The sequence below is a fragment of the Cynoglossus semilaevis genome, chromosome 18 (assembly GCF_000523025.1).
Source record: "Cynoglossus semilaevis isolate Cse_v1.0 chromosome 18, Cse_v1.0, whole genome shotgun sequence".
Lineage (NCBI taxonomy): Eukaryota > Metazoa > Chordata > Actinopteri > Pleuronectiformes > Cynoglossidae > Cynoglossus > Cynoglossus semilaevis.
In genome coordinates this window covers 2,920,810-2,932,847 of record NC_024324.1, presented here as the reverse complement: position 1 = coordinate 2,932,847, position 12,038 = coordinate 2,920,810, and the positions used below count along the sequence as shown (strand labels likewise).

The following is a 12,038-nucleotide window of genomic DNA, read 5'->3' as shown; positions in this document are numbered from 1 at the left end:
AATTAACCTCCGTATCAGTTCATGTGAATCAATTAATCTGCCCTTCAGTGCTGTGAACTACAACATTCACACAGGAAGGTTATAAATTACAGGCTCGCCGCCTCGTTAGTGCTCAATTATGCAGCTCGTCCACTTTAAGACACTCAGGGGGAAAGTGTTTCTACCTGTCCACTACCTCGTCTCATTAAACAGACAGATCACTCACACACTCATGACTGCCTCGTCATCACGGTCGTCACCAGAGACCACTGAGCGCTGACTGAACACACCAATAAAACCTCACTTTGATTGTTATTCATGTCAAAATGATTTGTTATAGTTTAAAATACTTTATTCTACCTCATCAAAACTGAAAAAAAACCTTCTCAGTTGTTTCATTAAAATTTATATTTAAGATTAACAAAACACACATTTAATTGGTTAGCAGCTCGACATATTTAATGACATCGAAAACCAAAGAAAACAATTAAAAAAAAGATTTTCTTGGATGGCCTGGAACGGCACAATCAAGGCTCCAAAACTATAGTAAATAGGACTAAACCTGATGTCATTCATCCTCCCAAGGACTGTAAAGTCATAAACACTGTGGTTGTGATGGTTTCTGGAGTCAACAGCTAACCCACGTCATTGACATTAAAAAAAAAAACAGTAAAAAAAAAAGTCATTTCACTGTAACTTCCAAATGCAGTTTTATGATCTTAATGGGATTTTGCATCTACAAAAATGAACTTATTTCACCACAACCCAACTCAGTTAACCACGTCTACTTTACATGAACACTAATAATCCACCATGTCTACTTTACATGAACACTAATAATCCAACATCGTCTAATGAAACAATTACACTTACTACTTCATAGAGCAAGAAATCAGTTACAGATTAACACAATTCAAATGGTTTTGAATTGGTTTAATTTGACCAAAAATAGGAAAACAATTATATGAACAACCAAACAGGAAAATACAAACAATCAACATTTACAACAAGATGATCAGGACATGTCCAGGAAGCTTCTTAGGTTCGACACACACCAGAGATCTGAATGGAGTTTTTTCCCCAGTTTTGGAAGTTTTTTATTTCACTATTCCACCACAAGCTCAAACGCGTCTGCCTCCTCAAACACAGCGTTCATCTCTGCAGCCAGAGTGTTCAGCTCCGTGCTGTCAATCTGCTGCACCTTCTTCCTCCTCTTCTTCTCCTTCACCACGGTCACTCCGGGGATGTTCAGATCGGGTTCGGGGAAAACAGAACCGCCATCGTCCGCCGCCTCCAGCAGGGTCGTGAAGGAGGCAAGTCCACATAAAGATCCAGAGGCTTCCAGAGAGGTCTTTTCATGCCGGGATCTCTGCCCCACCTCGGGCGTCTGCAGCTTCTCAAAGCCAAATAAGGTCTCCCTCCGGTCGGGGCTGTTGAAGGACTTCTCGCTGAGTCTGCTGTAAGAACGGCGAACTTTCTGCGACCACACCGCGTCTTCCGGATCCTGGCTCGTCTGCTGTTGACCAGACGATGGTGGAGGTGACGAAGGGAGAATCGGTGAAGGCATAGCGGCCTTTCTCATCTTCTTCCCGGCCGAGGAGCTGCCATGGTCCAGAGTAGTACCAGGGCTGGAAATCTTCTGTTTACTTTCCTGCTGTCGAGTACACTCCGGTATCACTGATGACCTCGGTCTGTTTTCCTTGTCGTTTTCCGACGGTGCTACTGTTTTTCTGGGTGCGATTTTCCTTACTATTATGGAGCGTTTAACTGCCACCGGAGCCTGCGCCATTTTTGTGTCCGTTTTTAAATTCTCTTGAAGCGAAGGAGAACTCAGCCGCGGTGAGCGTCTCCGTAGCGTCCCCTCGTGATTATTAGAGCCGAGCATTTTAATTCGAGGCGTCCGGTCACTTCAACTGAACCACAATTACAACAAAAACATCTATCAGTTACAGTGAAAAGATAATTCCACTGTCGCACTTTTGACGTTGCCGTTCAAATCGCCCGCCCTTGTCGCATGGGAAAAACGTATTTTATTTTCCGGTGACGTAGACAGCCTGCGACTGACGTCTATAACTTTTGCTGTGTAATCTGTGAATGAGCGGTCGGGAAAGGCGTTTTATTTTACAGAAATAAAAGAAATATTTTAAATCACAGTTAGGTTTTGGAATGGAATATTTAATCGGGATCCAGGGGCAGGATTTTGTCCTCGTCGCCGCTGATAATGTGGCAGCCAGCAGCATCATTCAGATGAAACACGGTAATGACAATGCATTAGCTTCGTTTTAGCCACTCACCCGGCTGCTAATGCTAAATTAACGCGTGTTTACCCTACTTTTTTTGACATACTCTTGCTTATTAGATTTCTTTAAAATGGTTATATGCATTCAACGTAATTCATCTGTTGTAACTAAATTACACATTTGGAAGTGAATGTATAAGCTCATGCTAGCCAAGCTGTGCTAAGTAGCACAAAATCTTTAGCATTCTCTTTACACACGTTATGTTTTGTTTTTCGAGATAATCTGTAAAACCACACTTAGTCAGAGGAATTTGTGTGCTATGAGTTGAAATGTCCTAATAATTCTAAATGCTAAATTAAATATTTAAAAAACCACCGTAGCGAAAGTGAAAGTGTTACTTTTCCTAACTAATATTACAGGAAAAGACGATTAAAGAAATACACTTTTTGTCTTGTGTTTTTCAGATTACGACAAAATGTTCAAGCTCAGTGAAAAGATCCTGCTGCTGTGTGTCGGAGAAGCAGGAGACACGGTGCAGTTTGCAGAGTACATCCAGAAGAACGTTCAGCTCTACAAAATGAGGAATGGTAAGAACCCAAAAATCTGTACATTCTTTAAGACACTATTACTTCACTATGTGAAGGTAGAATAATAGTCATAATATAATAGTGTAGGTTTCTGGCTGTTTCAGGCATCTTGACCTTCCCCCTTTGACAAGTACTTCAATATATACTGTATATAAATATAATTATATTCATTTTCATAAAATAAGAAACTGTACCTTGTCCTTAATATGCAGAATGAGTGACCGTGAAGTTAAAAACTATGTTTGGTTAATTAAACCAAACTAATTTTTCCCTTTGTTTTCTGTAGGTTATGAACTCAGTCCATCGGCAGCAGCAAACTTTACACGGAAGAACCTGGCAGACTACCTGAGGAGCAGGGTAAGAATTCTGTTGTTTACAAAACAACAAAATGTTTTTTATTGATTGATTGTAAGAGGAAACAATGCAAGTTTTCTGTAATAATTAATTTTATTTTTTATTTTAAAAAAAACGATATTAGCCGCAATTCTTTTTTCTCAATTTTTCAAGACATTATCCATATTTGTTTGTGTGATTTATTTAGTCATTCACTGTCTTAACAGACATTGTCTGATTTTTGTTCTGAAATTGACATCTTGTCATCTTTAAAAATAGCACCACTCATTGTTATGCATACAAAACACTTGCCAGTCTCATGTTGTCTCTGCTCATTTAAATTTAGTTTACAAAGCAGCGCCATCTGTCACCCTGTTTTCCCCTGCCTCCGTCTTTGATGCCACTCAAGTCTGTTGTATTTCTAGATTTTTTTAAAATTCTATTTTGAGTTAAACACAGTGATTACTGGATCACTGTCGCATCTTTTATCTTTTTCCTCAGCAGCTCATTAATCCCTGTCATCATCGGTCATCCTCTTGACTATGCATATTCACAGCGTTGCGACAAATACAGACAACTATAAATATTCTAATTTTGTTTTTTCACTGTAATTAAATTTCTTCAACAATTTTCAATATCATTTTACCCCCCGGGGTAAAACAAATGATGGAATCTCAATGCAGATTTCCATAACTTAAAATAATGTTTAATTGGAGCTGCAACCACATCTGATGGATGGATGTCAACAGAACGTGATTTAAAAAAATACATTATTATTTATTTATTTGAAGACAAAGAGCCACAGAGGATTTGTTTGTCTCAAATGTGTGACGCTGTAATAAAAGTTAAACAGGAGTCGGTGTCGGACTCGGGTTCAGGTGGGAATCGGATCTCACCTGCGAGTGTGTAGGTGTGTGTGTTTGCATGTGTTTGTCTCATCTGAGACCAGCAGATGCATTTCAACAGAGACAGGTTACATTTGTCGACTTGTTGTGAGTCATGACGAAGGTTCCTCCCTCGGAGACTTCACAACAGCACCTGAGTCTGCAGCAGCAGCAGCAGCAGCAGCAGTAGTGATACTCCCCTCTCCTCCCCCCAGACTACACACATCTCCCTGATATGTAGTTAAACTCTAACCTTAAGATACATTAATGTCAGGGCTTAAAGTTAGTAAAAGAAAACACATCAAACAGATAAAAGTTTAGCAATCGGAGGGCAAAAGGTCAACATAGAAATGTTCTATTGAAAAATCCTATTGATGGCGCTGCATTAAATTGATAAAGGGAATTTATCATTACAATATTTTGTAATGGGGGTGAGGTCGTGGGGGTGTGGAGGTTCTCTGTTCTTTGCTGTGCAGTGATGTCGTCAACAGTCTGCTTCACACGTCTCGGCCTCCAGTCCGCTCACTGCATCCGTTGCAGTAATTGGTTCAGAGTAGTGCAGCCGCCGCCTGTCACAATAGCATGAGAGAGAAAATAATTACAAAAAACAATTAGTGCGGCAGAGATGGGGATGTGGGACACACAGATCAGGGGATAGAGAAGGAGCAGCAGCAGGAGGAGGAGGAGGAGGAGGAGGATGAGGGGAGTGAGCGTCCCGCAGGAGAACTACAGGGCCCGGTGGACTCGCACTACAACAAGTGTAGTGTGAGAACGACATGAGTCAATAAACACCACCCACCTGCACACACACACACACACACACACACACACAGGGACCTACAGGATCGGTGCTGCGATTGTTATTCGGTCAAGGTTCCTCCCTGTACGTGGTGGAGAACTACATTCATATTCATGTTCTCGGTTGTAGCTGCATCGTTATTTTCTCGTGCCTCACGGTGATGAATTTGGTTTTACAAGTGCGGGAATCACCGCAGCCACGTTCTCAGGAGTGTTGGGAGAAACTGTAGCAGTAGCAGTTTCTCTCCTCTGCAGCCCACACCTTCCTGCAGCGATGCTCCTCTCAGGTTCTCCAACCTCCAGAGTACACGGACGTTTGCAAATGATTTTGTGTAAACAGGTTTTTACCCCCAGAACTTCCTGAGTTTGTAGAATATTTAATGTCTACTGTCCATTTAGGAGTAAAAAAAACACCTTTTCAAAGTGTTTGGCAGTAACAGAAGTTATCAGAAGGTAGAAGCAACACTTTCATGTTGAAATGTAATTAATTAGCTTTCTTGTAACTGTGATTCATTTAAAAAATTTGGTTTTCAGTATATATATATAATGTTGTTGACAAAAATACAATTTTGATTTTGAGTATATATATATAATGTTGTTGACAAAGACAACTGAAGGTTATTCTGCAAACACTACAGAAACTATTGTTAATGATTATCTGCTAATTGGCATAAATTAGTTTTACCCAGAATCCCTAAAGGTTTTTATTAAAAAAATGCAGTAAAAATGGTTTAAATTGGGGAAGCGCACCAACCATTAGCTTATAGTAGCTTAAAGCGCTGCAGTTCACCTGTAATTTTTCACACATATCGTGTGCTATGTAGAGCATGGATGATTTCTGACCCTTCAGGACTGAACTCCTTTGTTGTTTGAAACAAAGGAGCGTGCAGCCTTATTATTTTTACATCTCGGGAAGTGGGTTTATTTTTCATTCATTAAAAATTACTTTTTTGTTTGTCTTCCTCATTAAATCATTACCTAAACCTCCCAAAACCCAAAACCTTGGACACGGCCTCTGTGCTCGTCCAGTCCCTCAGGTTGAAAATCCACTGACTGATAAATTAATCATTGGCAGATTGATAAATCTACCCCTGGTCCTGTTCCTGCAGGATGAATTACAGCTGAAATTACCCATGTGGCTGTGCACCTCCAGGAGCTGCAGTTAGCTTAGGAGGAGAAAGAAAGAAAAAAAAAGTCAACAGCTCATGTTCACATACATCTCAGGTCTTAGCAGTGAGTTCGTGGTACAGATAAACAACAGCACTAACCTCTGGAGGTTAGAGAGCAGACAAAGAAGAAAACATACTCTCTCTCCTTCTCTCTCTCTCCCTCCCTCTCCCCTCCCTTCTCTCCACTCTGCTGCGTCCATATAGTTAATGATACGTGAAATTCACCGCTGAGCAAAACAGCAAAGTTCTGCGGGCAATAAAATAAAACCCGTCTGCTCTCATTCTGTTGTTTATATTTTGCAGCCTATTCTGCACTGATATAGTTGTGTATATATGATGTACATACACACTAACATTTATAAATGTATTTTGGGCAAATGCAAGAAAAAGCGTAAAGGTCTTTATTTGGCTACAATCATACATTTGATGAGTTTGAGAAACTAGAGAAAAAAAGGTTAAAAAAAAAACGTATAAAAACTAATGTGCTAAATATAATTTGAAGCCCCAAAATAGGTTAACAACGGCCAAGTTGTAGTCTAAATGTTAGCCAAAACGTTAGCCACATGGAGTCCTGAACACGACTGTTGTGGAACCGTTATAAATGGTTCCAGTCAGACCAAACGTGCAACAGTTGCACTGATCCACAGCTGCCTCTGTTTGTGTTGGTGAAATATTAGACGTGCACACGTTGGGCACAAATAATTAGTGGCACCATATTGTATGTGCCTGGTCTGCTCCTGCACAGATGAACCATTAATACAGCAGACTGGGGAGAAATGCCAATAAAGAGGAAAAATGCCTGGGGTGGAGGGGGGGGGAGGCAGGAGGAAGGAAGGAAGGAGGGATGGAAGGAAGGGGAGAGTGTGAGTAGTGGAACGTGGAAGAAGATAATTTGGAGGAGGGGGGTCGGCAAGGGGGGTTTGTTGGGGAAGGGGTGTTGGGGGGGGGCTTTTGGCCGTCAACATTACTTTAATTTGTGTCACTGCTGCCTTTGTCTTGAATGTCACGCCCTAAAGAGACCGTCTGTCATTTAGGAAAATCAGAGTCCGGCGCGGAGTCTACTGGTTCAAATACCTGTTTAAATATCAGCTAAAAATGAATTGTTGTACAGCTCAGACTGCTGGAATATTTACCAGGAGATGGAGCTGTTGTTTCTTTTCTGAGCTCAGTTCAAACGTAAGAGCAGAGACAGAGGCTAGTTTGTTAGTTTGCTGTTAGCAAGTAAGTGAAACCGACCCATTGTAGTGTTTCTTCAGTGAATGTCTCAGCTTCAGCACATTTAAATTCTCATTAAAGTGAAAAGTCATTCCCCAAACCCTGGGAGAACTCCATCATCAGTAGCAGCTGCTCCAGGTCTGTGTCTTCTGCGACCAAAGGTGGCGCTGTACGCCACCACAAACCTTGTTGCGCCTTGTTAGGCCGAGGGCGAGGCTCGCGGCAGGGGGTTCGAAGCGCGCGGCGGTTCTGCATTGTTTGCATGTGAACGTGAGTGTGAGTTCAGGTGGCGGGGTTAACAAGGTTGCTGGTTCCCCGCCGAGGTGACATGGGAAGGTTATTTTGATGCCAAGTCCGTATTATTGCTACAATGTAACCAGTCAGGCAGGTGTGTGGTGGGAGGGGGTGACACCACTGGGGCGTTCGAGATCTCACCGAGGAGTTTGAGCTCTCTCTCTCTCACACACACACACACACACAAAATAAGATATTCACACCCCTCGTGCAAACTCACAAACACACTCTCTCTGACTCCTGTGTGTTGGTGTGTGTGTGTGTGTGTTCAAACTGTCGCTAACACACACCCATACATATGCTGAAGCCTGTTCCCCAGGGAGAATAACAATCACAATTACCCTAGTGGCAAGCATGGCCCTGAACACACACACTCACACACACAGTCTGGTCTTATTTACCTCTAACTGTCAATATATTAAACGACAAAAGAATATCAAAAATATATAAAGTAGAAAAAGTTAATTAACCCTTTAAAACCCTGTCTGTGTCTGTGGAACAAGTTCGTCCCACGTTCTCTGTGAACACCTGAACGTCACGTAGGCTCCTGACGTCTTGGTTTAATAGCGGGTCACAGCCAGAGTTTTTAGGCCCATATCGCCACCTACTGTACTAGAGTGTGTACTCTCATGGTATGACCACCGACAACTCGATTCATTCTTAATTTAAACGTTGCAAATTGTCGATGCATTTGTAACCGATTCACGGTGGTCGGTGTATCCCTATGTGCGACCGTCCGATATCGAGGCCCGTCCTCTTCGTTACCGATTCACGGCGCGTCGGTGTATCCTTAGGTGCAACCGTCCGATATCGAGGCCCGTCCTCTTCAGACCCATAGTTTGAGGCTCTGGTTATAACAGGTTTATATTGTCGTCTGTAAACGACTATGAGTCAGTTTGTCATTTGACGGTGGATTTTGAGGAAAAAGTTTCCCTGCTCTTCAGAGTATGTCTGGAAAGAATTTGGGCCACTAGATGCTTTGAAAATAGAGAATTAATGTTTTTTGGGGAAGAGCAGAGACGGAGGCTGGAAGCTCAAAGACGGGATTTAAGAAGAAGAAGAGGAGGAGGAGGAGGAGGAGGGGGGAAGGAGGAAGGTTGTTGGGGCAAGACAGAGAAAGGAAGGGGAAAAAAAAGGACTTCAGAAGTTTTTAATGAGCCCTGGCACCACTCCAGGGCACGGGGTGAAGACGGAGGATAGGCAAAGGGAAGATAGGGGGGTGAAGGAGGGAGGGCAAAGAGGGTGAGGAGGAGTGAAAGAAGGGACGAGGGTGGAGGGTGGAGGGTGGTGGAGGCAGTGACGGGGCTGCTGACTCCCAGCAGATGTCACACAGCCACTGACACCTTCCTGCTCCCAAACACACACCTCACCTCCTCTGTCCTGTCTCACCCCTTCACCTTTTCTCCATCCCCCTCTTCCTCCTCTCCCCCCTCCTCCTCTGCTGTCGTCTCCCTCTGTGTTGCTAACGTTGCCTCGTCTGTGCAGAGCTCTGAAGGCAACGTTGATAATGAGGAGCGGTTTATTGGGGGGGGGGTTGAGAAGTTGTACTTTTCAGGTTGGAGCGGTGAGATTCTCTGCTCCTCGGTGACGAGGCCTCCTTCATACAGAGCAGCTAAATGGGTTTGACTTTCACTGTGTGACACCTTTGTATGGATCGTTATGCTAAATGTTAGCGCCTCTAATTGAGGAGGTAAAGGTTCTGCTTCCTGGTGTTGGTGTATCCAGCTGCTTTGGTAGAACGTCAGGCTGCTGCCGACACAGTTCTCAAACTGAAAAGTTCAGGTGTCGAAATGAAACTTTCCCTGAAACTGTTTTAAACTTTCTGAACTTGACCTTTGGATAAGAATGAACCAAAAGAGACATTTCACCACAGGTTAGACAAAAAATATGAATCGTGGAAGAGAAATGGCTAAATACTTACCTCCGGTTACAAACTATTAATTAGTTTAGTCATAACTGAGCAATAAATATGATGTAGTCTTTAATATTTGTTGTTAATTAAATTAAATAATTTAATTCATATTCAGTTATTGGTCATCAAGTATATTTAGATTCAATATAAACTATATAAAGTTTTCCTTCTAAATAACTGAGAAAAATATTTCTTTCTCTTCCTCTCTCTCTCGTCTCCAGACGCCGTACCACGTGAACCTGCTGCTGGCGGGCTACGATGACACCGATGGTCCGGGCCTCTTCTACATGGACTACCTGGCCTCTCTGGCCAAGACCCCCTTCGCTGCCCACGGCTACGGAGCTTTTCTCACTCTGTCTATCCTGGATCGCTACTACAGACCAGGTCAGGTCCCGTCTGTGTGGAAGTGTTCGGGGTCCGACTGCCGACCGCTGCTTGTTTTGACCTCATTTCCTTCTTGAATCGTTTCAGACCTGACCAGAGACGAGGCAGTTGATCTGCTGAAGAAGTGCGTGGAGGAAGTGAGTTCTGATTTTATTTTTTTTAATTTTATTTTAACATCTGAGAGCTCTGAAACTGAAAAAGTTCCAACCTTTTCTCCTTCTCCTCCGTCCTCCTGCAGCTGAACAGACGCTTCATCCTCAACCTCCCGTCATTCTCCGTCCGTCTGATTGACAAGGACGGCGTCCATGACCTGGAGAAGATCTCTGTGGGCAACAAGTGACCCCTCTCCCTGCTCGCCTTCTAACCACCATTTTTTTTTTTGTACTGTTGACCTCCTCCCGCTTTCTCCTCCAATAAAAAGTGACACAGTCGATTCAGGCTCTCTGTCCCTCTGGTGGTTTTTTTTTTTTTTTTTAATACATTTTCTCTTTTGTCTCTTCGTCTGCACACGGACAGAGAGACAGAAGAGAAAGAACAGTCTCTGGACGTGGACGCTGGTCCACAGTCAGAAATACACTCTCTCCTGCACCACTACTGAAAGATGTTCACTAGACACGTACTGTATGTCATGCTACGGTGTTAGCATATGAGCTAAAAATAACTTATTTAGAAGCTGAACTGTGTAGCCGTGTGCAGCTAGCACAGATCGTTGTTGTTTTTATTGTACATTACGCTCTGGTCAAACCTACGTCTCAGCGTTTCATATCCACAGGGCAACAGTAACGAAAGGTCAGGTAAAGGTCGTGACCTCCCAGGATAGAAAACTGGTGATGTGTTGGTGTTGGCTGTGAAGACCAGGTTATTATCACAGTATTATCTGTGTCGAATCAATGAACCCAAGCAGTACTGTAGTAACTCTTGGTATATCATCAGTATACTAAGACTTACTACAGTAATGTAAAGAAATTACTAGATATGACTAGATATATGTTGTTAGTGAGCAGAAGCTAATGTAAAAATAGTAGCATTAAACATATAATATAAATGTGAAATATATAACAAGTTTAGCTTCTATTTAAATACAGACATGTTGAAAGCATTAGCTGACTATATTGTAAAGAAATTACTAGATAAATCCTATTGCTAATATTTTTAGCAACTAACTGCTTATTAATATACATATATATGCATATAAATATTGTATATATGTATATTTCTGTATGTAGATATATGTTTACATGTATATGTATGTATATATGTACACATATTTATGTATATAATTCATATGTATATCTATATATTGTTAGCTAGTGAGCAGAAGCTAATATAAAAATAGTAGCATTAAATATATATAAATGTGATCTTCTATTTAAATACATGTTGAAAGCATTAGCTGACTATATATATGTGTGTGTGTGTGTGTGTCTACAGCACATACAGACAGACAGATAGACAGACAGATAGACAGGTGATTAATAAACATTAAACAATCCCTCCTCTCTCCCCCCCTTTCTCTCCCCTCGTCTCCTCTCAAACACAGAGGAATCTGAGGGGAAGAGCAGCATATGTTTGCCTGCAGGCCCTCACACCGAGATGGAGATCAGCCCTGCTGAGTGTCACAGGGAGGAGGAGGGATCCACACAGGAGGGTAATGAGAGGGAGGGGGGTGAGGAGGAGATAAGGCAGGTAGAAAACCAGGGCTAAACACGTACACGAGGCGTGTGTGAGCGTGAGCTGCAGCGTGGAGGAGAGTGGAGGAGAGTGGAGGGCTGTTCTGAGCAGGTGTTGGAGGGAGCAGGGAGGTGTGTCTGCTGCTCAGGGCTGCTCCTCTGCTCCTCCTCTCAGAGCCAAGATGTTCTGAGATGGTTCCATCTCCCTGAGCTCCTGTACCAACCAGCAGCAGCTCTGGTGTTCTTCCTGGTCCTTTGACATCTGATCTCTCTGGGTTACACAGTCACTATTTACTGGCTAACTTTTCAATACCACTTTTACGCCGCTTTCCTTTAGACGTATGTTTTTTTTGTATTTTGTTTAGTATTTGTGTTGCTTTTTTATACTGGGATCTTTTTTTTTAATTTTTTAAACAGTGATCAGTTTGATGAGTCAAACTGGCAAATAATTGATAGTTTTTTAAATTTTTAAACAGTGACCATTTTGATGAGTCAAACTGGCAAATAATTGATTAATCAATAATGAAATGAAGTGTTAGCCTCAGTTCAGGTTCATGACCTTCCTGTTGACTC

The 12,038-nt window shown here is 42.3% G+C and overlaps 2 protein-coding genes across 2 annotated transcripts; one reads left to right on the top strand and one right to left on the bottom strand.

Moving 5' to 3' along the window:
• Positions 1-795: 795 nt before the first annotated feature.
• Positions 796-1,887, bottom strand: cdca5 (cell division cycle associated 5). The gene has a single exon (XM_008331137.3). The coding sequence runs from the start codon at positions 1,862-1,864 to the stop codon at positions 1,085-1,087; it is 780 nt and encodes a 259-aa protein (XP_008329359.1). The 5' UTR covers positions 1,865-1,887; the 3' UTR covers positions 796-1,084.
• A 139-nt stretch (positions 1,888-2,026) lies between these two features.
• psmb2 (proteasome 20S subunit beta 2) lies at positions 2,027-10,233 on the top strand. The gene is made up of 6 exons (XM_008331138.3): positions 2,027-2,236; positions 2,684-2,806; positions 3,093-3,163; positions 9,633-9,795; positions 9,883-9,932; positions 10,034-10,233. Exons 1-6 carry the CDS (start codon positions 2,146-2,148, stop codon positions 10,133-10,135), a joined length of 600 nt encoding a protein of 199 aa, XP_008329360.1. The 5' UTR covers positions 2,027-2,145; the 3' UTR covers positions 10,136-10,233.
• The last annotated feature ends 1,805 nt before the right edge of the window (positions 10,234-12,038 follow it).

Bases quoted from the DNA above. Each gene is read 5' to 3' on its own strand.
- cdca5 (XM_008331137.3), bottom strand. From the start codon at position 1,864: ATGCTCGGCTCTAATAATCACGAGGGGACGCTACGGAGACGCTCACCG.
- psmb2 (XM_008331138.3), top strand. From the start codon at position 2,146: ATGGAATATTTAATCGGGATCCAGGGGCAGGATTTTGTCCTCGTCGCC. The intron at 2,807-3,092 runs GTAAGAACCCAA...TGTTTTCTGTAG, and splicing joins GCTCTACAAAATGAGGAATG to GTTATGAACTCAGTCCATCG. The intron at 9,933-10,033 runs GTGAGTTCTGAT...GTCCTCCTGCAG, and splicing joins TGAAGAAGTGCGTGGAGGAA to CTGAACAGACGCTTCATCCT.